A 27,844-nucleotide genomic window follows, 5' to 3' on the forward strand; every position below is an offset into this window, starting at 1 on the left:
GAAGGAAACGGTCAAGCTATGAGGGCCAAGTTGATTGGGAACTTACAATAAAATGTGTAATGATACACAGGCAGTCGCATTTAAGGAATTATCACATATTTACATAAAATATAGATTCCTTTAAGAAACAAAATCCAACTGGAAAAGTGACGCAACCGTGACTAACAAGAAAAATTAAAGATTCCATCAGGTCAAAGGAAGAGGCTCATTGATAGATTACAGATTTATTGCTTCACTGATTTATTGGTACCTTGAAGAATCAATGCAGTATAATTCTTAAATTCAGTATACATACAGACAGAAAATGGAATATCCACAAGGCAAAGTCATTGTTTCAGATAAAAATATGAGAATTGCTGTACAGCAACTTAATGTGTGTCAGAATCTAACACGGTTTCAAGAAAAGTTGCATAAAAGCCCTCGAAATGAATAAACCATTGTTCTACAAATACATGTAGTAATGAAAAAGTATTGCAGCCTTAGCAACAGAAACATTCACAAAATGTAGCAAAACCTCAGCAACAAGCAAGGTTAATGCAGAACACCTTATCTTCAGAGGATTGGCACACGTGGCGGGAGCATATAGACATTTAATTAATTTGATAGACATTAATGAATCTTAAGTAATGACCAATGCCTGGATAACAAATCATGCTCCAAGTGACAGAGAGTTTTTTGAATAAATCAGGAACCCTCAGCTGAGAATTTGAAACCAATAAGGGGTTAGATCATTGATAAGAATTTATTTAAGACTAAAGTTTCATGACTAAAGTTTATTCTGTATTCATGCTTTAAGAAATTCTGAACCATCTATTCATTTCCTAATATTTTCTTATGTTTTTGTTTAACTCTCTTTATTATGTTTTGATGTATTATTTGATCTGAATTTTGATTTATTTCTATGTAAGAGAATCAAGGTGGATAATTAGCAATAAAGTTGTATTTTTGGACACCTCCGATCAACCAGATCTTGGGCTCATTTTTGAAGATAAAATAAAAGATCTTATCACTCATATAGCTGCCAAAATAAGTGTAAGCCCGAGGATTGGAAACTTGTTCTAGAATTCAGCAAAGGAGGATCAAGAAACTCATAAAGAGAAAATAGAATATGAGAGCAAACTGGCTAGAAACATAAAAAAACGACTGGAAAAGTTCCTGCAAAATGTGAAAAGGAAAAGATTCGCAAAGACCAATGTGGGTCCATTCCAGGCAGAGACAGGAGAGTTTATAATGGGGAATAAGGAAATGACAAAGAAACTAAACAATGTGTGTCTGTCTTCATGGAGGAGGATACAGAAATCGTCCCAAAAACAGAGAACCAAGGGACCAGTGAGCACGAGGAACTGAAAGAGATTAGTATTAGTGAAAAAGTAGCTCTGATGAAATTAATGTGGTTGAAAGTTAATAAATCCCCAAAAGCTGCTGCTCTACATCCCAGAGTGTTGAAAGAGGCGGCTGGAGAGATAGTGGACACATTGGTGATCATCTTTCACAATTCTATAGATTCTGGAATGGTTCCTGCAGATTGGAAGGTGGTAAATGTAACCCCACTATTTAAGGAGAGAGAGAAAACGGGGAACCACAGACCCATTAGCCTGACATCAGTGGGAGGGAAAATGCTACAATCTATTATAAAGGATGTGATAACATACAAATTAGGAGCAGGGGTAGGCCACTCAGCCCCTCGAGCCTGCTCCACCATTCAATAAGTTCCCGGCTGATCTGATTGCAACCTCAACTCCCCCCCCCCAATAAGTTTGCTTAGAAAGAATCTATTCATCTCCATCTTCAAAATATTCAAAGACTCTGCTTCCACTGCCCTTTGAGGAAGAGAGTTCCAAAGACTTCCAACTCTGACAGAAAAAAGTTCCCCTCTGCCTTAAATGGGCAAGTATTACTTTTAAAGTGACTCCAATTTCTAGATTCTCCCACAAGAGGAAACATCCTTTCCACATCCACCCTGTCAAGGCCCCTCAGGATCTTATACGGTTCAATCATGTCATCTAAACTCCATCGGACACAAGCCCAGCCTGTCCAATTATTCCTCATAAGACCAGCCTCCAATTCCAGGTACGAGTCCAGTAAACATTCTCTGGACTGCTTCCAACACATTTACATCATTCCTTAAATGAGAGCAATACTGTACACAGTGCTCCAGATGTGGACTCATCAATGTCTTGTATAACTGAAGCATAACATCACTACTTTTGTATTCAATTCCCTTTTTGTGATTCATGCTCTTGGACACCCAGATCCCTCTGAGTCTCAGAGCTCTACAATCTCTCACTATTCAGATCAGAAACTTTTTTATTCTTCTGGCAACATGGACAATTTCTAATTTTCTCACATTATTCTCCATTTGGCAGATCTTTTCCCACTCACGTAACCTACCTCTATCCATTGTTGTCTCCTTATGTCCTCTTCACAGTTTACTTTCCTACCTATCTTTATACCATCGGAGCAGGAGTTGGCCATTCAGCCCATCGAGCCTGCACCACCATTCAATACGATCATGGCTGATCATCCACTTCACGGTAGCACAGTAGTTAGCACAGTTGCTTCACAGCTCCAGGGTCCCAGGTTCGATTCCCGGCTTGGGTCACTGTCTGTGCGGAGTTTGCACTTTCTCCCTGTGTCTGCGTGGGTTTCCTCCGGGTGCTCCGGTTTCCTCCCACAGTCCAAAGATGTGCAGGTTAGGTGAATTGGCCATGCTAAAATGCCCTCAGTGTCCAAAAAGGTTGGGTGGGGTTACTGGGATAGGGTGGTGTTGTGGACTTAGGTTGGGTGCTGTTTCCAAGGGCCGGTGCAGACTCAATGGGCCGAATGGCCTCCTTCTGCACTGTAAATTCTATGATTCTATGATTCAATGTCTTTTTCCCCACACTATCTCCATATCCATTTGTGTTATTGATATTTAGAAATCTGTCAGTTGGGTGGCACGGTTGCCCACTGGTTAGCACTGTTGCCTCACGGCACCAAGAACCTGAGTTCGATCCTGGCCCCGGGTCACTGTCTATGTGGAGTTTGCACATTCTCCTAGTGCCTTGTGGGTCTCAGATCCACAACCGAACTTGTTGTGCAGCATTGGTGAATTGGCCACGCTCCACTGCCCCTTAATTAGAAAAAAATAATTTATTAAACAAAGAAACAGAAATCTGTCAGTCTCTGCTTTAAACACACTCAGTGACTGAGCTCCCACAGCCCTCTGGGGTAGAGAATTCCAAAGATTCACAACCCCCTGAGTAAAGAAATGTCTCCTCAGAGACCCGTCCTAAGTGGTTTCTCCCTTAGTTTGAAATTGTGTCCCCTGGTTCCAGACTCTCCAACTCGGGGAAATATCTCACCTGCACCCACCCGGTCTATTCCTTTATGGATTTTGTAAGTTTCAATGAAATCCCCTCTCATTCCTTGAAACTCTAGAGAAAAGAGGCCTAGTTTCCCCAATCTCTCTTCCTGGGACAGTCCTGCCAAATCCAGAACAAGTCTGATGAAACTTTGTTGCTGTTCCTCTGTGGCAATACCTTTCCTAAGGTAAGGGGAGTAAAACTGCACACATTACTCCAGCTGTGGTCTAAGCATTTCATAATGATCAATGTCAAGGCCACTGGATGGTATTCACTGAGGCACATTGCCTGGTTCTTCTTTGGCACCGGTATGATGGTGGTCTTCTTGAAGCAGGTGGGAATCTCAGAACGGAGTAGGGAGAGGTTGAGGATGTCCGCGAACACACCTGCCAGTTGGCTCGCGCAGGATCTGGGTGCATGGCAGGGACTCCCGTCAGGACCCGTCGCTTTCCGAGAGTTCACTTTCAAGAAGGCCAATCTGACTTTGTACGCTGTGACGGTGGGCATGGGTGTGCCCAAGGCTGCTGGGGCAGATGACAAAGGTTTGTTGGTTTCCTGCTCGAAATAAGCATAGAATGCATTGAGTATGTCAGGAAGGGGTGCGCTGTTGCTAAAGATTCTACTCGGCTTTGCTTTTTAGCGCATTATGTAGTTTAAGCCTTGCCACAATCGATGAGAGTCCATGATTCTAGCTTAGTCTGGACAACTCTTCTGTTGTCTCTTGGCATCCCTGTTGGCTTTGATGAGGTCGTACCTAGATTTTTTTGTCTCGGTCAGGGTTGCCTGACTTGAGTGCCTCAGACGTGGCCTTCAGTCAAGAGTGAATCTCCCGATTAAACCATGGTTTCTGGCTGGGTAACGTACATACTACCTTCTTTGACACACAATCTTCTACACACTTGCTGATGAACTCTGTGATGGTGCTGGCATACTCATTTAGGTTGGCTGCTGAGTTCTTAAATATGGACCAGTCGTGTAGGAGCTCTTCAGTTGCCTCGGACCAGCATTTGCACAACCTTCTTAACCGGATTCTCCCGCTTAAGTTTCTGCTTGTATGCCGGGAGAAGGAGCGCCGTCTTGTGATCCGATCTTCCGAAGTGCAGGCGGGATAGATCATCAGGCGCCCTTGATGTTTGTGTAGCAGTGGTCAAGGATGTTGGGGCCCCTGTCGGGACAGGCGATATGTTGGTGGAATTTTGGCAGTACACTCGAGGTTGGCCTGGTTAAAGTCCCCGGCCACGATGAACAAGGCCTCCGGGTATTCTGCTTCATTGTTATTTATAGCGGTTACAATTCATCAAGCGCCTTCTTCACTTCCACCTGGGATGGGATGTAGACCGCCGTGTTGATGGCAGAGGTGAACTCCGTGGAAGGTAGTATCAGCGGCACTTCACAGTCAGGTATCCCAGATCCGGGGAGCAGTAGTTCGCCAGGGTCGCCACATCCGAGCACCAGGAGTTGACGAGGAGACAAACCCCTCCACCCACTCCAGTTTCAGTCCTGGATGTAATTAACAGCAGAATCTAACCCATCATCACTTGTGAACCCTTTGGTGTCTCAGCATGTTGGACGACTGAGTGAATCCCTCCCCACAGTGAGTGTAGGGGATTGGCTTCCTTTCAGTGTGAACTCGCTGGTGTCTCCGCAATGTGGACGTTGTTTGAAATCTCTTTGTGCAGTGAGAGCAGCTGAACGGTCTCTCCTCAGTGTGGATGCGCTGGTGGGACATCAGTCGCTGTGAGCTTTTGAAACCCCTCCTGCAGTCAGGGCATTTAAAGGGCTTGCTCTTGGTGTGAGTGACATTGTGGTTCAGCAGGGTGGATAATCGAGCAAATCCCTTATCACACACAGTGCAGATGAATGGCCTCTCCCCGGTGTGAACTCGTTCGTGTTTCCTCAGGTCACCAATGTTAGTGAATCCCTTATCACACACAGCGCAGTTGAATGGATAATCCCCAGTGTGAACTCGTTCGTGTTTCCGCAGGCTGCCAATGTCAGTGAATCCCTTTTCACACTGAATGCAGGTGAAAGGCCTCTCTCCAGTGTGAACTCGCTGGTGTCTCTGCAGGTGGTGTAACTGAGTGTATCCCTTCCCACAGTCAGAGCAGGTGAACGGCCTCTCCCCGGTGTGAACTCGTTTGTGTCTCCGCAGGTTGCCGATTTCAGTGAACCCCTTTTCACACTGAGAGCAGGTGAACGGTCTCTCGCCAGTGTGAATTCGTTCGTGTTTCCGCAGGCTGCCGATTTCAGTGAATCCCTTTTCACACTGAGAGCAGGTGAAAGGCCTCTCTCCAGTGTGAACTCGCTGGTGGTTCTGCAGGCTGCCAATGTCAGTGAATCCCTTTAAACACTGAGAGCAGGTGAAAGGTCTCTCTCCAGTGTGAACTCGTTCGTGTCTCTGCAGGTTGCCAATTTGAGTGAATCCCTTTTCACACACAGAGCAGGTGAAAGGCCTCTCTCCAGTGTGAACTCGTTCGTGTCTCTGCAGCTTGCCAATCTGAGCGAATCCCTTTTCACACTGAAAGCAGGTGAAAGGCCTCTTGCCAGTGTGACTGCGTTGATGCGTTGCCAGCTCGTGTGGGGCTCTAAATCCCTTCCCACAATCCTCACATTTCCATGGTTTCTCCATGATCCGGGTGATCTTACGTCTCACCACGCTTGACGATCAGTTGAAACCTTGTCCACACAGAGCACCTGCACAGTCTCTCCCTGCTGTGAATGGTGTAGTATGTTTTCAGGCTGTGTCACTGGTTGAAGCACTTTCCACAGTCAGTGCTCTGTAACAGTCTCACACGGGTGTGTGTGTGTGTCTCAGTGCTTTTCCAGACACACTGTTGTTTAAAATCTCTTGAAGCAGACAGAATAGACAAACATTTCTCCTTCTAGATTCTCAGGCCGATGATCCCAAGAATTGAGTGACTCAGTCAGTTCTTGACCTGATATTTAGTATGAGATATCGGCCTCAAACTCCTCTCGTTCGAACTGCCTGCAAACAGATTTTACAATAGTAATCATTGTCAGTACAGGATAGAAATTCAGAACTGACAATTCTAGTTTCTATCGAACATTCTTTCCTCTCTCTTTCCCTGGAATGCTTTAAATCTCAATCCCACACACTCTCCCTCCATTCTCACTCTGCTGTATCTAATATTCACCCTCCCAATTCTCCTGAAGGTGCTGATTCAGGCTGTTTGACAGATCCAAGCTCACTGTTTCCTGTCCTGGACACAGACCTGAAAATCTTCATGCAGGCTGCCAGACAGATATATATCTATATTACTGGATGAAAAATGTGTGTAATAAACAGACTGTATTCACTTACTTTCCCTCCCAATTTTCCTGAAGGTGCTGATCAACAAATCTAAACTCACTAAAACCTGCACAAGAGTAGAGAATCTCCATATAAGTACATTTACTGATTTGAGATAGGGAAATTCTGAGGAAGAATTTTATTTAGTCATGGAGTGGTCATGACAGGGAACTCACTGCCCACAAGGGTTGTGGAAGTCGAGATGATCAATCATTTAAAATAAAATAGGATAGTTACTTGAAGAAAATAAACTTGCAGGTGAACAGGGATATCGAGGGGGAATGGGACTGACTGGATTGCTGTACAGAGAGTCAGCATTGACTTGAGTTCCCAAATGGATTCTGTCAGTGCTGCAATGACTGTATGACTGGAAATATATAATGTAGGTACAGTACTATATTACAAAACTAGAAATAATAATACATGTATGTTATCACAGAACCATCAATAATATATATAATACGTACCATATAACACTAGACATATTTCTGTCCGATATTACATTTTTAAAAATTAATTTAGGGGATGTGGACAATGCTGGTCAGGCCAGCATTTATTGCCCATCCCCAGTTGCCCTTCCGAAGTAGTGGTGAGTTGCCTTCTTGAACTTCTGCAGTCCTTGAGGTGTAGGTACATCCCCTGTGCTGTTTTTTTTTTTCATTTGTTTTTTATAAATTTAGAGTTCCTAATTCATTTTTTACAATTATGGGGCAATTTAGCGTCACCAATCCAGCTACCCTGCACATCTTTGGGTTGTGGGAACGAACGCAAGCAAACACGGGGAGAATGTGCAAACTCCACACGGACAGTGACCCAGAGCCGGGATGGAACCTCGGAGCCGTGAGGCAGCAGCGCTAACCACTGCTCCACCATGCTGCCCTACATCCCCTGTGCTGTTAGGGAGGGAATTCCAGGATGTTGCCCCAGGGACAGTGAAGGAATGGCAATATATTTCCAAGTCAAGGTGGTGAGTAACTTGGAGGAGAACCTCCAGGTGGTGGGCTTCCCAGGTTTCTGCTGCTCTTGTCCTTCTAGATGGCAGTGGTTGTGGGTTTGGAAGGTGCTGTCTGAGGAACCTTTCGGAGTTACTGCAGTGTATCTTGTAAATGGTATACACGGCTGCTACTGTTTGTCGGTGGTGGAAGGTTTGAATGTTTGTGGAAGGCGATGCAATCAATCAGGCTGCTTTGTCTGGATAGAGGCGAGCGTCTTGTGTGTTGTTGGAGCTGCACTGATCCAGCAAAGTGGAGTGTTTTCCATTACACTCCTGACTTGTGCTTGTAGATGTCTGGTGGACAGGCTTTGGGGCATCAGGAAGCGTGTTACTCGTCATAGGATTCCCAGCCCTTGATCTGCCCTGGTAGCTACAGTATTAATATAGCTAGTCCAGTTCAGTTTCTGATCAATGGTAACCCCCAGGATGTTGGTTGTGGGGGATTCACCGATGGGAATGTCACTGAATGTCAAGGGGTGGTGGTTAGATCCTCTCGTCAGAGATGATCATTGCCTGGCACTTGTGTAGCGCGAATGTAACTTGCCATTTATCAGCCCGAGTCTGGATATTGTCCAGGTCTTACTGAATTTGGACATGGACTGCTTCATTATCTGAGGAGTTGAGAATGGTGCTGAACATGTCTGCGGATCCGCAAACATCACCATTTCTCACCTTATGATGGAAGGGAGATCATTGATGAAGCAGCTGAAGATGGTTGGGCCTCTGATACTGCCCTGAGGAACTCCTGCAGTGATGTCCTGGAGCTGAGATGATTGACCTCCAATCACCACAACCATCTTCCTTTGTGCCAGGTATGACTCCAACCAGTGGAGAGTTATCCCCCGATTCCCATTGACTCCAGTTTAGCTGGGGCTCCTTGATGCCATACTCGGTCAAATGCTGCCTTGATGTCAAGAGGAGTCACTCTCACCTCATTTCTGGCATTCAGCTCTTTCGTCCAAGTTTGAACCAAGGCTGTAATGAGGTCAGGAGCTGAGTGGCCCTGGCGGAACCCAAACTGAGCGTCCAGGAGCAGGTTATCGCAGAATAAGTGCCACTTAATAGGACCTTTGATGACTCCTTCCATTACTTTGCTGATGATGGAGAGTATTCCGACAGGGAAGTAATTGGCTGAGTTGGATTTAGCCTGTTTACTGACCCCTTAAATGTCAGCCATCTCCTGGAGAAACCAGCCCTTTAATTGTGAACATTGGGAAAGAGACCATTCTTTTAGCCAGACAAATAAATGTGTCAAGCTGAGGGGGCAAAGGATGTCAATGTCTTTGAGAGAGAGAGACCTGGGCCAAGCTTTGCAGAGTCTGCACCCTCCCTGGATTCACTTCCTTTCCCTTCAGTTGCTGCAAGTCACCAATTGAAGGTCAGAATGAGAAAAGAAGGGACTTCCGGGTGCGGCGATGACCAGCTAGGTCGCACGTTTCGGCAGCTCCCGGTGGAACGGACTTTTGGGCTCTTAATAGGAGCCCCAAAGGCAATTTAAACGGCCAAAAACACGGTGCGATAATCCAGGAGGGAATCCCCCCGGACACGTATGGAAAAGGGAGAGGAAAGCGGCCGGATTGCGGAGGATCCTCTAGAGCAGCGGCAAGGAAGGCAAGCTCAAAGCAAGATGGCGTCGGAAGGTGGCCGTTTGGTATGGGGCCCAGACCAACAAGAGTTCCTGCGGCGCTGTGTGGAAGAACTGAAAAAGGAGATGAAGAAGGAGCTGCTGGCCCCGATATTACAGGCGATTGAAGGGCTAAAGGAGGAGCAAAAGACCCAGGAGCAGGAGCTTCGGGTCGTGAAGGCAAAGGCTGCTGAAAATGAAGACGAAATACAGGGCCTGGTGGTGAAGACAGAGACGCACGAGGCACAGCACAAAAGGTGTGTGGAAAGGCTGGAGGTGCTGGAGAATAATTCGAGGAGGAAGAACTTAAGGGTTCTGGGTCTTCCCGAAGGCGCAGAAGGGGCGGACGTCGGGGCATATGTGAGCACGATGCTTCACTCGCTAATGGGATCGGAGGCCCCGACGGGCTCTTTGGAGGTGGAGGGAGCTTATCGAGTTATGGCGCGAAGACCGAGGGCTGGAGAAATACCGCGAGCTATAGTGGTGAGGTTTCTCCGCTATAATGACAGAGAGATGGTCCTCAGATGGGCGAAGAAAACTCGGAGCTGTAGGTGGGAGAACGCGGTGATCCGCGTATACCAGGATTGGAGTGCGGAGGTGGCGAGGAGGGGGGCAAGTTTTAATCGGGCTAAGGCGGTGCTTCACAAAAAGGTCAAATTCGGAATGTTGCAGCCGGCAAGACTGTGGGTCACACACCAAGGGAAGCACCACTACTTTGAGGCGGCAGAAGAGGCGTGGACATTTATTGTGGACGAGAAGCTGGAATAGGCGGGCGAGAAAAAGAACGTTTGGGACAAAGTGGTGCGGTGATTATGTGGGGTGAGGGGGGGGGAAAAGGGGGAGGGGATGATTTTTCAAGTTGTTAATCTTGCGACCCTGTAACTTTTCTCTCTTCCCCACGTTGTGGGGGGGGGGGGGGGGGGGGGGATGAGGAACTGTGGGCGCCGGCCATTAGGGACGGGGCCAAGTGGGAAACGCGGGCTTTGTTCCCGCGCTATGGTAATTATGGCACGAACAGGGAAGCAGGAAGGAGGGGGCCTCGCACAGTGGGGGCCGAGGATAAGGGGGGAAGCCGAGGTCAGCCAGAGTTCGCTGACTTCTGGGAGCAACATGAGGGGTGCAACTACGCTAGAAAGGGATCTAGCGGAGGGGGGGGGGTTAACTGGGTTGCTGCTGCTAAGGAGAAGGGGGAGCTGGTATGGGGTGGGGTGGTCGAGGCGGGAGGGCGCCGTCGGGGGGATATACGGGTACCTGGGAACCGGGTGAGGAGCTGGGTTAAAAAAGGGGATGGCTAGTCGACAAGGAACGTGAGAGGGCTGAATGGGCCGATTAAAAGGGCACGGGTACTCGCACACCTAAAGAAATTAAAGGCAGATGTGGTTATGTTGCAGGAGACGCATCTGAAACTGACAGACCAGGTCAGACTACGTAAAGGATGGGTGGGGCAGGTGTTCCATTCGGGTTTAGATGCGAAGAACACGGGGGTGGCTATTTTAGTGGGGAAACGGGTACTGTTTGAGGCAAAGACCATAGTGGCGGATAGTGGGGGTTGATACGTGATGGTGAGTGGCAGATTGCAAGGGGAGGCGGTGGTTCTGGTGAACGTATATGCCCCGAACTGGGATGATGCAAATTTCATGAGGCGTATGTTGGGACGTATCCCGGACCTGGAGGCGGGAAAGTTGGTAATGGGGGGAGACTTTAATACGGTGCTGGACCCAGGGCTGGACAGATCGAGGTCCAGGACCGGGTGGAGGAGGCCGGCAGCGGCTAGGGTGCTCAAGGAATTCATGGAGCAGATGGGAGGAGTAGACCCCTGGAGATTTAGTAGGCCTAGGAGTAAGGAGTTCTCGTTTTTCTCCTATGTCCACAAAGTATACTCACGGATAGACTTTTTTGTTTTGGGAAGGGCACTGATTCCGAAGGTGACAGGGACGGAATATACGGCCATAGCTATTTCGGACCACGCTCCACATTGGGTGGACCTGGAGGTAGGAGAGGAAAAAGAACAGCACCCACTCTGGAGAATGGATATGGGATTATTGGCGGATGAGGGGGTATGTTTAAGGGTGAGGGGGTGTATTGAAAGGTACTTGGAGCTTAATGACAATGGGGAGGTTCAGGTGGGAGTGGTCTGGGAAGCATTGAAGGCAGTGGTTAGAGGAGAACTGATATCCATCAGGGCACATAAAGGAAAGCAGGAGGGTAAGGAAAGGGAGCGGTTGCTGAAAGAACTTTTGAGGGTGGACAGGCAATATGCGGAGGCACCGGAGGAAGGACTACACAGGGAAAGACAAAGGCTACACGTAGAATTTGACCTGTTGAGACTTCCGGGTGCGGCGATGACCAGCTGAGTCGCACGTTTCGGCAGCTCCCTGTGAAACGGACTTTTGGGCTCTTGATAGGAGCCCCAACGGCAATTTTAACGGCTGAAAACACCGTGCGGTAAACCAGAAGGGTGTTCCCCCTGGACACGGATGGAAAAAGGAGAGGAAAGTGGCCGGATTGCAGCGGATCCTTTGGAACAACGGCAAGGAAGGCAAGCAGAAACCAAGATGGCGTCGGAAGGTGGCAGTTTCATATGGGGCCCTGAACAACAAGAGTTTTTGAAACGCTGCGTGGAGGAGATAAAAAAGGAAATGAAGAAAGAGTTGTTGGCCCCGATATTACAGGCGATTGAAGGGCTGAAAGAGGAACAAAAGACCCAGGAGCAGGAGCTTCGGGTCGTGAAGGCGAAAGCAGCAGAGAATGAAAACGATATACAGGGCCTGGTGGTGAAGTCGGAGATACAGGAGGCACACCAGAAACGATCTGTGGAGAGGTTGGAGGCACTGGAAAATAACGCAAGGAGGAACAACTTGAGGATTCTTGGCCTTCCTGAAGGTGTGGAGGGGGCGGACGTCGGGGCATATGTGAGCACGATGCTGCACTCGTTAATGGGAGTGGAGGCCCCGACGGGTCCGTTGGAGGTGGAGGGAGCATACCGAGTTATGGTGCGAGGATCGAGAGCAGGAGAAGCTCCCAGAGCCATAGTGGTGAGATTTCTCCGTTTTAAGGATAGAGAAATGGTCCTTAGATGGGCGAAGAAAACTCGGTGTAGTAAATGGGAGAACGCGGTGATCCGCGTCTATCAAGATTGGAGTGCGGAGGTGGCGAGAAGGAGGGCGAGCTTTAATCGGGCCAAAGCGGTACTTCACAAAAAAAAGATAAAATTTGGAATGCTGCAACCGGCAAGACTGTGGGTCACATATCAAGGGAGGCACCACTACTTTGAGACGGCGGATGAAGCGTGGACTTTTATTGTAGAAGAAAAATTGGAATGATTGGACTACGAAAATGAACGTTTGGACAAAGTGGTGGGACGAGTGGGGGGGGCGGGGCGAAGAGGGATTGTATGATTAATCCTGCGGTATGGTAACTTTTCTTTCTCCCACAGGTGGTGATGGGGGGAGGTGGGGAGGGAGAGGAGATGGGGCGTTGGCCATGGGAGGCGGGGCCGAGGGAGAGGCGCGGGCTTGGTTCCCGCGCTATGATAATTATGGCGGGAATAGAGAAGCAGGAAGGAGGGGGCGCCGCACGGGGCGAGCCGTGATCACGGGGGGAAGCCGAGGTCAGCCAGAGTTTGCTGACTTCTGGGAGCAACATGGGGGGAGTAATTACGCTAGCGGGGGGTCTGGCGGGGGGGGGGGGGGGGGGGGGGGGGGGGGGGGGGGGGGGGGAATTACTGGGTTGCTGCTGCTGGGGAAAGGGGGGAGTGGGTACGGGAAAGGATGGGCGGGGGGGGCACCGTCTGGGAGAAATACAGCTGCGTGGGAACTGGGCGAGAAGCTGGAAAAAGATGATGGCTAACCGGCAAGGGGGGGGGGTGGGAAGCCCCCCAACTCGGCTGATCACGTGGAACGTGAGGGGGCTTAACGGGCCGATAAAGAGGGCACGAGTACTCGCACACCTTAAGAAACTTAAAGCAGATGTGGTCATGTTACAGGAAACGCACCTGAAACTGATAGATCAGGTTTGGTTGCGCAAAGGATGGGTAGGGCAGGTGTTCCATTCGGGGCTGGATGCGAAAAACAGGGGGGTGGCTATATTAGTGGGGAAGCGGGTAATGTTCGAGGCAAAGACTATAGTGGCGGATAACGGGGGCAGATACGTGATGGTGAGTGGCAAATTACAGGGAGAGATGGTGGTGTTGGTAAACGTGTATGCCCCGAATTGGGACGATGCCAATTTTATGAGGCGAATGTTAGGACGCATCCCAGACCTAGAGACCGGAAAGCTGATAATGGGGGGAGACTTTAACACGGTGTTGGAACCAAGGCTGGATAGGTCGAAGTCCAGGACTGGTAGGAGGCCGGCAGCAGCCAAGGTGCTTAAGGATTTTATGGAGCAGATGGGAGGGGTGGACCCGTGGAGATTCAGTAGACCTAGGAGTAAGGAGTTCTCGTTTTTCTCCTATGTCCATAAAGTCTATTCACGCATAGACTTTTTTGTGTTGGGTAGGGCATTGATCCCGAGGGTGAGGGGAACGGAATATACGGCTATAGCCATTTCGGATCATGCCCCACACTGGGTAGACTTGGAGATAGGGGAGGAAACAAGAGGGCGTCCACCCTGGAGAATGGACATGGGACTAATGGCAGATGAGGGTGTGTGCTTAAGGGTGAGGGGATGCATTGAAAAGTACTTGGAACTCAATGACAATGGGGAGGTTCAGGTGGGAGTGGTCTGGGAGGCGTTGAAGGCGGTGGTTAGGGGGGAGCTGATATCAATAAGGACACATAAAGGGAAGCAGGAGAGTAAGGAACGGGAGCGGTTGTTGCAAGAACTTTTGAGGGTGGACAGACAGTATGCGGAAGCACCGGAGGAGGGACTGTATAGGGAAAGGCAAAGGCTGCATGTGGAATTTGACTTGCTGACCACAGGCACTGCAGAGGCACAATGGAGGAAGGCGCAGGGTGTACAGTATGAATATGGAGAGAAGGCGAGCAGATTGCTGGCACACCAATTGAGGAAAAGGGGAGTAGCGAGGGAAATAGGGGGGGTGAGAGACGAAGATGGAGAGACGGAGCGGGGAGCGGAGAGAGTGAATGAAGTGTTTAAGACATTTTATAAAAAATTGTATGAAGCTCAACCCCCGGATGGGAGGGAGAGAATGATGGAGTTTTTGGATCGGCTGGAAATTCCCAAGGTGGAAGAGCAGGAAAGGATGGGATTGGGAGCACAGATCACGGTAGAAGAAGTGGTGAAAGGAATTAGGAACATGCAGACGGGAAAGGCCCCGGGACCGGACGGATTCCCAGTTGAATTTTACAGAAAATATTTGGACTTGCTCGCCCCGCTACTGACGAGGACCTTTAACGAGGCAAAGGAAAGGGGACAACTGCCCCCGACTATGTCAGAAGCAACGATATCGCTTCTTTTAAAGAAGGAAAAGGATCCGCTACAATGCGGGTCCTACAGACCAATCTCCCTCCTCAATGTAGATGCCAAGGTCTTGGCCAAGGTAATGGCAATGAGAATAGAGGAATGTGTCCCGGGGGTGGTTCATGAGGACCAAACTGGGTTTGTGAAGGGGAGACAGCTGAACACGAACATACGGAGGTTGTTAGGGGTAATGATGATGGCCCCACCAGAGGGTGAAACGGAGATAGTAGTGGCGATGGATGCCGAGAAAGCATTTGATAGAGTGGAGTGGGATTATCTGTGGGAGGTGTTGAGGAGATTTGGGTTCGGAGAGGGGTATGTTAGATGGGTGCAGCTGTTGTATAGGGCCCCAGTGGCGAGTGTGGTCACGAATGGACGGGGATCGGCATATTTTCGGCTCCATAGAGGGACAAGGCAGGGATGTCCTCTGTCCCCATTACTGTTTGCACTGGCGATTGAGCCCCTGGCGATAGCGCTGAGAGGTTCCAAGGGATGGAGGGGAATACTTAGGGGAGGAGAAGAACACCGGGTATCTTTATATGCGGATGATCTGCTACTATATGTGGCGGATCCAGCGGAGGGGATGCCAGAAATAATGCGGATACTTGGGGAGTTTGGGGATTTTTCAGGGTATAAATTGAACATGGGGAAGAGTGAGCTGTTTGTGGTGCATCCAGGGGAGCAGAGTAGAGAAATAGAAGACCTACCGTTGAGGAAGGTAACAAGAGACTTTCGTTACCTGGGGATCCAGATAGCTAAGAATTGGGGCACATTGCACAGGCTAAATTTGACGCGGTTGGTGGAACAGATGGAGGAAGATTTCAAGAGATGGGATATGGTAGCATTGTCAATGGCAGGGAGGGTGCAGGCGGTTAAGATGGTGGTCCTCCCGAGATTCCTCTTTGTGTTTCAGTGTCTCCCGGTGGTGATCACGAAGGCTTTTTTCAAAAGGATAGAAAAGAGTATCATGGGTTTTGTTTGGGCCGGGAAGACTCCGAGAGTGAGGAAGGGATTCTTACAGCGTAGTAGGGATAGGGGGGGGGCTGGCACTACCGAGCCTAAGTGAGTATTATTGGGCCGCTAATATTTCAATGGTGAGTAAGTGGATGGGAGAGGAGGAAGGAGCGGCGTGGAAGAGATTAGAGAGGGCGTCCTGTAGGGGGACCAACCAGCCTGCAGGCTATGGTGACAGCCCCATTGCCGTTCTCACCAAGGAACTATACCACGAGTCCGGTGGTGGTAGCTACATTGAAGATTTGGGGACAGTGGAGACGACATAGGGGAAAGACCGGAGCACTGGGGGGGTCCCCGATAAGAAACAACCATAGGTTTGCCCCGGGGGGAATGGATGGGGGATATGGAATGTGGCAAAGAGCAGGTATAACGCAATTGAAAGATCTATTTGTGGATGGGAAGTTTGCGAGTCTGGGAGCGCTGACCGAGAAATATGGGTTGCCCCAAGGGAATGCATTCAGGTACATGCAATTGAGGGCTTTTGCGAGGCAACAGGTGAGGGAATTCCCGCAGCTCCCGACACAAGAGGTGCAGGACAGAGTCATCTCAAAGAAATGGGTGGGGGACGGTAAGGTGTCGGATATATATAGGGAAATGAGAGACGAAGGGGAGACTATGATGGACGAACTAAAAGGGAAATGGGAAGAAGAGCTAGGGGAGGAGATTGAGGAGGGGATGTGGGCAGATGCCCTAAACAGGGTAAACTCGTCGTCCTCGTGCGCCAGGCTAAGCCTGATTCAGTTTAAGGTATTACACAGGGCACATATGACTGGAACACGGCTCAGTAAATTTTTTGGGGTGGAGGATAGGTGTGCGAGGTGCTCGAGAAGCCCAGCGAATCATACCCATATGTTTTGGTCATGCCCGGCACTACAGGGGTTTTGGATGGGGGTGACAAAGGTGCTTTCGAAAGTAGTAGGAGTCCGGGTCGAACCAAGCTGGGGGTTGGCTATATTTGGGGTTGCACAAGAGCCGGGAGTGCAGGAGGCGAAAGAGGCCGATGTTTTGGCCTTTGCGTCCCTAGTAGCCCGGCGCAGAATATTGCTAATGTGGAAAGAAGCCAAGCCCCCGGGGATGGAGACCTGGATAAATGATATGGCGGGGTTCATAAAGTTAGAGCGGATTAAGTTCGTCCTAAGGGGGTCGGCTCAAGGGTTTACTAGGCGGTGGCAACCGTTCGTCGAATATCTTGCGGAAAGATAGATAGGGGAGAACAAAGAAGGCAGCAGCAGCGGCCCAGGACTTGGGGGGGGGGGGGGGGGGGGGGGGGGTGGGATGGGCGGGGGGGGGGGTGGCCTGAGACAAGGCAGTTGCCAATTCGGGCTAGTTTTTATTTTTTGTTATTTAATATTTATTTATTTGTTGTTGTTTTTGTTTAAATTTAAAAAGGTCATTATTATCTGTATTGTTACAATGTTGTGTAAAGGATGCACAATGTACTGTGTTGGTTGACCAAAAATTTTCAATAAAATATTTAAAAAAAAAAAAAAGAATTTGACCTGTTGACCACGGGCAATGCAGAGGCACAATGGAGGAGGGCACAGAGTGTACAGTATAAATATGGAGAGAAGGCGAGTCGGTTACTGGCCCACCAACTGAGGAAGAGGGGAGCAGCGAGGGAGATAGGGGGGGTGAGAGATGAGGAGGGAGAGACGGAATGGGGAGCGGAGAGAGTGAACGGGGTGTTCAAGGCATTCTATGAAAGGTTATATAAGGCTCAGCCCCCAGAAGGGAAGGAGAGAATGCTGTGTTTCTTGGATCAGCTGGAATTCCCTAAGGTGGAGGAGCAGGAGAGGGCTGAACTGGGAGCACAGATTGAGATGGAGGAGGTAGTGAAAGGGATTGGGAGCATGCAGGCGGGGAAGGCCCCAGGACCAGACGGATTCCCGGTGGAATTTTATAGGAAGTATATGGACTTGCTGGCCCAGCTTTTGACGAGAACCTTTAATGAGGCTGGGGAAAGGGGGCAGCTGCCCCCGACTATGTCGGAGGCAACGATATCGCTCCTTTTAAAGAAGGAAAAAGACCCGCTGCAATGCAGGTCTTACAGGCCCATTTCCCTTTTAAATGTAGATGCTGAGGTTCTGGCCAAGGTGATGGCGACGAGGATAGAGGACTGTGTCCCGGGGGTGGTCCATGAGGACCAAACCGGGTTCGTGAAGGGGAGACAGCTGAACACGAACATACGGAGGTTGCTAGGGGTAATGATGATGCCCCCGCCAGAGGGGGAGGCGGAGGCGGAGATAGTGGTGGCGATGGATGCCGAGAAAGCATTCGACAGAGTGGAGTGGGATTATCTGTGGGAGGTGCTGAGGAGATTTGGTTTTGGAGAAGGGTATATCGGATGGGTACAGCTGCTGTATAGGGCCCCGGTGGCGAGTGTGGTCACGAATAGACAGAGGTCTGATTACTTCCGTCTTCATAGAGGGACGAGGCAGGGGTGTCCCATGTCTCCGTTACTGTTTGCATTGGCGATTGAGCCCCTGGCCATAGCACTGAGGGGCTCCAGGAAGTGGAGGGGAGTGCTTAGGGGAGAAGAACACCGGGTATCTTTGTATGCAGATGATTTATTGCTGTATGTTGCGGACCCAGTGGAGGGGATGCCAGAGATAATGCAGATAGAACATAGAACATAGAAAATACAGCACAGAACAGGCCCTTCGGCCCACGAAGGTGTGCCGAACCTTTGTCCTAGATTAATCATAGATTATCATTGAATTTACAGTGCAGGAGGCCGCCATTCGGCCCTTTGAGTCTGCACCGGCTCTTGGAAAGAGCACCCTACCCAAACTCAACACCTTCACCCAACACCAAGGGCAATTTGGACATTAAGGGCAATTTATCATTGGCCAATTCACCTAACCCGCACATCTTTGGATTGTGGGACGAAACCGGAGCACCCGGAGGAAACCCACGCAGACACGGGGAGGACGTGCAGACTCCGCACAGTCAGTGACCCAAGCCGGAATCGAACCTGGGACCCTGGAGCTGTGAAGCAATTGTGCTATCCACAATGCTACCGTGCTGCCCTTTAGAACAAATAAATCTACACTATATCATTTAACCGTAATCCATGTACCTATCCAATAGCTGCTTGAAGGTCCCTAATGTTTCCGACTCAACTACTTCCACAGGCAGTGCATTCCATGCCCCCACTACTCTCTGGGTAAAGAACCTACCTCTGATATCCCTCCTATATCTTCCACCTTTCACCTTAAATTTATGTCCCCTTGTAATGGTTTGTTCCACCCGGGGAAAAAGTCTCTGACTGTCTACTCTATCTATTCCCCTGATCATCTTATAAACCTCTATCAAGTCGCCCCTCATCCTTCTCCGTTCTAATGAGAAAAGGCCTAGCACCCTCAACCTTTCCTCGTAAGACCTACTCTCCATTCCAGGCAACATCCTGGTAAATCTTCTTTGCACCTTTTCCAAAGCTTCCACATCCTTCCTAAAATGAGGCGACCAGAACTGTACACAGTACTCCAAATGTGGCCTTACCAAAGTTTTGTACAGCTGCATCATCACCTCACGGCTCTTAAATTCAATCCCTCTGTTAATGAACGCGAGCACACCATAGGCCTTCTTCACAGCTCTATCCACTTGAGTGGCAACTTTCAAAGATGTATGAACATAGACCCCAAGATCTCTCTGCTCCTGCACATTGCCAAGAACTCTACCGTTAACCCTGTATTCCGCATTCATATTTGTCCTTCCAAAATGGACAACCTCACACTTTTCAGGGTTAAACTCCATCTGCCACTTCTCAGCCCAGCTCTGCATCCTATCTATGTCTCTTTGCAGCCGACAACAGCCCTCCTTAGTATCCACAACTCCACCAATCTTCGTATCGTCTGCAAATTTACTGACCCACCCTTCAACTCCCTCATCCAAGTCATTAATGAAAATCACAAACAGCAGAGGACCCAGAACTGATCCCTGCGGTACGCCACTGGTAACTGGGATCCAGGCTGAATATTTGCCATCCACCACCACTCTCTGACTTCTATCGGTTAGCCAGTTCGTTATCCAACTGGCCAAATTTCCCACTATCCCATGCCTCCTTACTTTCTGCATAAGCCTACCATGGGGAACTTTATCAAATGCCTTACTAAAATCCATGTACACTACATCCACTGCTTTACCTTCATCCACATGCTTGGTCACCTCCTCAAAGAATTCAATAAGATTTGTAAGGCAAGACCTACCCCTCACAAATCCGTGCTGACTATCCCTAATCAAGCAGTGTCTTTCCAGATGCTCAGAAATCCTATCCTTCAGTACCCTTTCCATTACTTTGCCTACCACCGAAGTAAGACAAACTGGCCTGTAATTCCCAGGGTTATCCCTAGTCCCTTTTTTGAACAGGGGCACGACATTCGCCACTCTCCAATCCCCTGGTACCACCCCTGTTGACAGTGAGGACGAAAAGATCATTGCCAACGGCTCTGCAATTTCATCTCTTGCTTCCCATAGAATCCTTGGATATATCCCGTCAGGCCCGGGGGACTTGTCTATCCTCAAGTTTTTCAAAATGCCCAACACATCTTCCTTCCTAACAAGTATTTCCTCGAGCTTACCAATCTGTTTCACACTGTCCTCTCCAACAATATCGCCCCTCTCATTTGTAAATACAGAAGAAAAGTACTCGTTCAAGACCTCTCCTATCTCTTCAGACTCAATACACAATCTCCCGCTACTGTCCTTGATCGGACCTACCCTCGCTCTAGTCATTCTCATATTTCTCACATATGTGTAAAAGGCCTTGGGGTTTTCCTTGATCCTACCCGCCAAAGATTGTTCATGCCCTCTCTTAGCTCTCCTAATCCCTTTCTTCAGTTCCCTCCTGGCTATCTTGTATCCCTCCAATGCCCTGTCTGAACCTTGTTTCCTCAGCCTTACATAAGTCACCTTTTTCCTCTTAACAAGACATTCAACCTCTCTTGTCAACCATGGTTCCCTCACTCGACCATCTCTTCCCTGCCTGACAGGGACATACATATCAAGGACACGTAGCACCTGTTCCTTGAACAAGTTCCACATTTCACTTGTGTCCTTCCCTGCCAGCCTATGTTCCCAACTTATGCACTTCAATTCTTGTCTGACAACATCGTATTTACCCTTCCCCCAATTGTAAACCTTGCCCTGTTGCACGTACCTATCCCTCTCCATTACTAAAGTGAAAGTCACAGAATTGTGGTCACTATCTCCAAAATGCTCCCCCACTAACAAATCTATCACTTGCCCTGGCTCATTACCCAGTACTAAATCCAATATTGCCCCTCCTCTGGTCAGACAATCTACATACTGCGTTAGAAAAGCTTCCTGGACACACTGCACAAACACCACCCCATCCAAACTATTTGATCTAAAGTGTTTCCACTCAATATTTGGGAAGTTAAAGTTGCCCATGACTACTACCCGATGACTTCTGCACCTTTCCAAAATCTGTTTCCCAATCTGTTCCTCCACATCTCTGCTACTATTGGGGGGCCTATAGAAAACTCCTAACAAGGTGACTGCTCCTTTCCTATTTCTGACTTCAACCCATACTACCTCAGTAGGCTGATACTCCTCGAACTGCCTTTCTGCAGCTGTTATACTATCTCTAATTAATAATGCCACCCCCCCATCTCTTTTACCACCCTCCCTAATCTTATTGAAACATCTATAACCAGGGACCTCCAACAACCATTTCTGCCCCTCTTCTATCCAAGTTTCCGTGATGGCCACCACATCGTAGTCCCAAGTACCGATCCATGCCTTAAGTTCACCCACCTTATTCCTGATGCTTCTTGCGTTGAAGTATACACACTTCAACCCCTCTCCGTGCCTGCAAGTACTCTCCTTTGTCAGTGTTCCCTTCCCCACTGCCTCATTACACGCTTTGGCGCCCTGAATATCGGCTACCTTAGTTGCTGGACTACAAATCCGGTTCCCATTCCCCTGCCAAATTAGTTTAAACCCTCCCGAAGAGTACTAGAAAACCTCCCTCCCAGGATATTGGTGCCCCTCTGGTTCAGATGCAACCCGTCCTGCTTGTACAGGTCCCACCTTCCCCAGAATGCGCTCCAATTATCCAAATACCTGAAGCCCTCCCTCCTACACCATTCCTGCAGCCACGTGTTCAACTGCACTCTCTCCCTATTCCTAGCCTCGCTATCACGTGGCACTGGCAACAAACCAGAGATGACAACTCTGTCTGTCCTGGCTTTTAACTTCCAGCCTAACTCCCTAAACTTGTTTATTACCTCCACACCCCTTTTCCTACCTATGTCGTTGGTACCAATGTGCACCACGACTTCTGGCTGCTCCCCCTCCCCCTTAAGGATCCTGGAGACACGATCCGAGACATCCCTGGCCCTGGCACCCGGGAGGCAACATACCTTCCGGGAGTCTCGCTCGCGACCACAGAATCTCCTATCTATTCCCCTAACCATTGAATCTCCTACAACTATTGCTTTTCTATTCTCCCCCCTTCCCTTCTGAGCCCCAGAGCCAGACTCAGTGCCAGAGCCCTGGCCGCTAGGGCCTTCCCCCGGTAGGTCATCCCCCCCAACAGCATCCAAAACGGTATACTTGTTTTGAAGGGGAACGGCCACGAGGGATCCCTGCACTTTCTGCCTGTTTGTTATTTTCCCCCTGACTGTAACCCAGCTATTCTTGTCCTGTACCTTGGGTGTGGTTACCTCCTTGTAACTCTTCTCAATCACCCCCTCTGCCTCCCGGATGATCCGAAGTTCATCCAGCTTCAGCTCCAGTTCCCTGACACGGTCTTTGAGGAGCTGAAGTTGGGTGCACTTCCCGCAGGTATAGTCAGTGGGGACACCGGTGGTATCCCTCACCACCCACATCCTACAGGAGGAGCATGTAACTGGCCTAGCCTCCATCCCCTCTTACCTGACAGAATATAGCTGCCCTGTGGACTAACTAGATCTCCGCCCTCCGACCCTGCTCCCAGTCAGCTACACTTTCTGTAAACTCCTGGCTCTCTTCGCACTCTTTGCGGAAATGTCGGAAACAAAATGAAAGGAGCGCCTTACTCCCTCCTCACCTAACTCCCTCGGTCACCAAACTCTCACTATCGCACTCAAATGCACCAAATTCAGCACTCCCTCGGTCACCAAACTCTCACTATCGCACTCAAATGCACCAAATTCAGCACTCCCTCGGTCACCAAACTCTCACTATCGCACTCAAATGCACCAAATTCAGCACTCAGATACTTGGGGAGTTTGGGGATTTTTCGGGGTACAAATTGAACATGGGGAAAAGTGAGTTGTTTGTGGTGCATCCGGGGGAGCAGAGCAGGGGAATAGATGATTTACCGCTGAGGAAGGTCACAAGAGATTTCCGGTACTTAGGGATTCAGATAGCCAGGAATTGGGGAACCTTACACCGGCTTAATTTAACATGATTGGTGGAACAGATGGAGGAGGATTTCAAGAGATGGGACATGGTGTCCCTTTCACTGGCAGGTAGGGTGCAGGCGGTTAAAATGGTCGTCCTCCCGAGATTCCTCTTTGTGTTTCAGTGCCTCCCGGTGATGGTCACGAAGGCTTTTTTCAAGAGAATTGAGAAAGGTGTTATGAGTTTTGTGTGGGCCGGGCAGACCCCGAGAGTGAGGAGGGGGTTCTTGCAGCGTAGAGGGATAGGGGGGGGGGCTGGCACTACCGAGCCTAAGTGATTATTACTGGGCCGCCAATATCTCAATGGTGTGTAAGTGGATGGGAGAAGGGGAGGGAGCGGCGTGGAAGAGATTGGAGATGGCGTCCTGCAAGGGGACCAGCCTACAAGCAATGGTGACCGTTGCGGTTCTCCCCGAAGAAATACACCACAAGCCCAGTGGTGGTGGCAACATTAAAAATTTGGGGGCAGTGGAGACGGCATAGGGGAAGGACGGGAGCCTTGGTGCGGTCCCCGATAAGAAATAACCATAGGTTTGTCCCGGGGAGAATGGATGGGGGATTTGGAGCATGGCAAAGAGCTGGGGTAGTGCAACTGAGATCTGTTCATAGATGGGACGTTTGCGAGTCTGGGAGCGCTGACGGAAAAATATGGGTTGCCCCAAGGGAATGTATTTCGGTACATGCAACTGAGGGCTTTTGCGAGGCAACAGGTGAGGGAATTCCCGCAGCTCCCGACGCAGGAGGTGCAGGATAGAGTGATCTCAGAGACATGGGTGGGGGATGGTAAGGTGTCGGACATATATAGGGAAATGAGGGACGAGGGGGAGATCATGGTAGATGAGCTGAAAGGGAAATGGGAAGAGCTGGGGGAAGAGATTGAGGAGGGGCTGTGGGCTGATGCCCAACGTAGGGTAAACTCATCGTCCTCGTGTGCCAGGTTAAGCCTGATACAATTCAAGGTTTTACACAGGGCGCATATGACCGGAGCAAGGCTCAGTAAATTTTTCGGGGTAGAGGATAGGTGTGGGAGATGCTCGAGAAGCCCAGCGAACCACACCCACATGTTCTGGTCATGTCCGGCACTACAGGAGTTCTGGGTGGGGGTGGCGAAGGTGCTTTCGAAGGTGGTGGGGGTCCGGGTCGAGCCAGGCTGGGGGTTGGCTATATTCGGGGTTGCAGAAGAGCCGGGAGTGCAGGAGGCGAAAGAGGCTGATGTTTTGGCCTTTGCGTCCCTAGTAGCTCGGCGAAGGATATTGCTTATGTGGAAGGAAGCCAAACCCCCGGGCGTGGAGACCTGGATAAATGACATGGTAGGGTTTATAAAACTAGAACGGATAAAGTTCGCATTAAGGGGTTCAGCTCAAGGGTTCACCAGGCGGTGGCAACCGTTTATAGACTACCTCACAGAACGACAGAGGGAATGGGAAGGCAACAGCAGCTACCCAGGGGGCAGCAGGGGGAGGTGGGGGGGGAGCAGGGGGGGGGGGAGAAGGGGGAGAGAAGGGGGGAGAGAAGGGGGGAGAAGGGGGGAAGGGGGGGGAGAAAGGGGGGGGGGAGAAAGGGGGGGGGGAGGGGGAGAAGAAGGGGGGGGGAGAAGGGGGGGGGGAGAAGGGGGGGGAGAAGGGGGGGGGGGGGAGAAGGGGGGGGGGAGAGAAGGGGGGGGGGGAGAAGAGAAGGGGGGGGGGAGAAGAGAGGGGGGGGGGGGGAGAGGGGGGGGGGGGAGAAGGGGGGGGAGGGGGGGGGGGGAGAAGGGGGGGGGAGAGGGGGGGGGGGAGAAGGGGGGGGAGAAGGGGGGGGGGGAGAAGGGGGGGGGGGAGAAGGGGGGGGGGGAGAAGGGGGGGGGGAGAAGGGGGGGGGGGAGAAGGGGGGGGGGGAGAAGGGGGGGGGGGGGAGAAGGGGGGGGGGGGAGAAGGGGGGGGGGGAGAAGGGGGGGGGGGGGAGAAGGGGGGGGGGGGAGAAGGGGGGGGGGGGAGAAGGGGGGGGGGGAGAAGGGGGGGGGGGAGAAGGGGGGGGGGGAGAAGGGGGGGGGGAGAAGGGGGGGGGGGAGAAGGGGGGGGGGAGAAGGGGGGGGGGGGAGAAGGGGGGGGGGGGAGAAGGGGGGGGGGGGAGAAGGGGGGGGGGGAGAAGGGGGGGGGGAGAAGGGGGGGGGGGGAGAAGGGGGGGGGGGGAGAAGGGGGGGGGGGGAGAAGGGGGGGGGGGGAGAAGGGGGGGGGGGGGGAGAAGGGGGGGGGGGGGAGAAGGGGGGGGGGGGGGAGAAGGGGGGGGGGAGAAGGGGGGGGGGAGAAGGGGGGGGGAGAAGGGGGGGGGAGAAGGGGGGGGGAGAAGGGGGAGAAGGGGGGGGGGAGAAAAGGGGGGGGGAGAAAAGGGGGGGGGAGAAAAGGGGGGGGGGAGAAAAGGGGGGGGGGGAGAAAAGGGGGGGGGGGGGAGAAAAGGGGGGGGGGGGAGAAAAGGGGGGGGGGAGAAAAGGGGGGGGGGGAGAAAAGGGGGGGGGGAGAAAAGGGGAGAAAAGGGGGGGGGGGAGAAAAGGGGGGGGGGGAGAAAAGGGGGGGGGGGGAGAAAAGGGGGGGGGGGAGAAAAGGGGGGGGGGAGAAAAGGGGGGGGGGAGGAAAAGGGGGGGGGGGAGAAAAGGGGGGGGGGAGAAAAGGGGGGGGGGGAGAAAAGGGGGGGGGGGAGAAAAGGGGGGGGGGAGAAAAGGGGGGGGGGGAGAAAAGGGGGGGGGGGAGAAAAGGGGGGGGGGGAGAAAAGGGGGGGGGGGGAGAGAAGGGGGGGGGGAGAGTGAAGGGGGGGGGGAGAGTGAAGGGGGGGGGGAGAGTGAAGGGGGGGGGGAGAGTGAAGGGGGGGGGGAGAGTGAAGGGGGGGGGGGAGAGTGAAGGGGGGGGGGAGAGTGAAGGGGGGGGGGAGAGTGAAGGGGGGGGGGGGGAGTGAAGGGGGGGGGGGGAGTGAAGGGGGGGGGGGGGAGTGAAGGGGGGGGGGGGGGAGTGAAGGGGGGGGGGGAGTGAAGGGGGGGGGGGGGAGTGAAGGGGGGGGGGAGTGAAGGGGGGGGAGTGAAGGGGGGGGGGGAGTGAAGGGGGGGGGGGGAGTGAAGGGGGGGGGGGGGAGTGAAGGGGGGGGGGGGAGTGAAGGGGGGGGGGGAGAGAAGGGGGGGGGGAGAGAAGGGGGGGGGAGAGAAGGGGGGTGGGGAGAGAAGGGGGGTGGGGAGAAGGGGGGTGGGGAGAAGGGGGGTGGGGAGAAGGGGGGTGGGGAGAAGGGGGGTGGGGAGAAGGGGGGTGGGGAGAAGGGGGGTGGGGAGAAGGGGGGTGGGGAGAAGGGGGGTGGGGAGAAGGGGGGTGGGGAGAAGGGGGGTGGGGAGAAGGGGGGTGGGGAGAAGGGGGGTGGGGAGAAGGGGGGTGGGGAGAAGGGGGGTGGGGAGAAGGGGGGGGGTGAAGGGGGGGGGGGGGGGGGAGAGAAGGGGGGGGGGGGAGAGAAGGGGGGGGGGGGAGAGAAGGGGGGGGGGGGAGAGAAGGGGGGGGGGGGAGAGAAGGGGGGGGGGGGGAGAGAAGGGGGGGGGGGGGAGAGAAGGGGGGGGGGGGGAGAGAAGGGGGGGGGGGGGAGAGAAGGGGGGGGGGGGGAGAGAAGGGGGGGGGGGGGAGAGAAGGGGGGGGGGGGGGAGAGAAGGGGGGGGGGGGGGGAGAGAAGGGGGGGGGGGAGAGAAGGGGGGGGGGGAGAGAAGGGGGGGGGGGGAGAGAAGGGGGGGGGGGGGAGAGAAGGGGGGGGGGGGGGAGAGAAGGGGGGAGAGAAGGGGGGGGGGGGGAGGAGGACCCGGGCGGGTTCTCAGGGATGTCTCTGTATATGGATAGCACAATTGCTTCACAGCTCCAGGGTCCCAGGTTCGATTCCAGCTTGGGTCACTGTCTGTGCGGAGTCTGCACATCCTCCCCGTGTGTGCGTGGGTTTCCTCCGGGTGCTCCGGTTTCCTCCCACAGTCCAAAGATGTGCAGGTTAGGTGGATTGGCCATGATAAATTGCACTTAGTGTCCAAAATTGTCCTTAGCGTTGGGTGGGGTTACTGGGTTATGGGGATAGGGTGCCGGTGTTGACCTTGGGTAGGGTGCTCTTTCCAAGAGCCGGTGCAGACTCGATGGGCTGAATGGCCTCCTTCTGCACTGTAAATTCTATGATAATGTATATTGGACTGTTGGATTGTATTTTTGGAGAATAATTATTTTTGATAAGGCAGTTGCCATTTAGTTGTTTGTTTATATATTATTTATTTATTTGTTAAAAACTGGCCACTGTTATTTATATTGCTTTATTGTTGTTAAAAAGGAAAAAACTATTGTTATGTTTGGCCAAAAAATTTGAATAAAATATATATTTTTTTAAAAAGAATGAGAAAAGAAATGGAAAGGGGGAAGAAAGAAAGTGTTTTACTCACAGATGTTGGAGACAGGAGTCTGTGTGAAGCTCAAACTTATTCAGGGTTGGGGGAACAACAGCTTTGCTCGGCAGAAACCGCCATGTGCAGCTTTCGCATCGAGACAATGGGGGAGCTTTGATTGGCGGAGGGGCAGAGTCTTTCCGGTCGTCCAACTCTTCCCATTGGTCAACACCTGAGAGGTAAGGTCAGCGGAAGTGAGCTCCCCTACGCATGCGCAACAGTCCCTCTCCCTGAGACATGCGCGGTCCCGGATCAGGGAAGGGGCGATCCCCGAAGGCCGGAACTGTCAGCCGGTTGCTGGAAACCGT

The 27,844-nt window shown here is 51.6% G+C and overlaps 1 protein-coding gene across 1 annotated transcript; it reads right to left on the reverse strand.

The window, feature by feature from the left end:
• Positions 1 to 208: 208 nt before the first annotated feature.
• Positions 209 to 27,796, reverse strand: LOC140406157 (uncharacterized). The gene is made up of 2 exons (XM_072494297.1): positions 27,534 to 27,796; positions 209 to 6,330 (listed from the first exon to the last, which is right to left on the reverse strand). Exon 2 carries the CDS (start codon positions 5,971 to 5,973, stop codon positions 4,879 to 4,881), a length of 1,095 nt encoding a protein of 364 aa, XP_072350398.1. The 5' UTR covers positions 5,974 to 6,330; positions 27,534 to 27,796; the 3' UTR covers positions 209 to 4,878.
• Between the last annotated feature and the right edge of the window lie 48 nt (positions 27,797 to 27,844).

This window comes from Scyliorhinus torazame, unplaced genomic scaffold, assembly GCF_047496885.1.
Source record: "Scyliorhinus torazame isolate Kashiwa2021f unplaced genomic scaffold, sScyTor2.1 scaffold_328, whole genome shotgun sequence".
Lineage (NCBI taxonomy): Eukaryota > Metazoa > Chordata > Chondrichthyes > Carcharhiniformes > Scyliorhinidae > Scyliorhinus > Scyliorhinus torazame.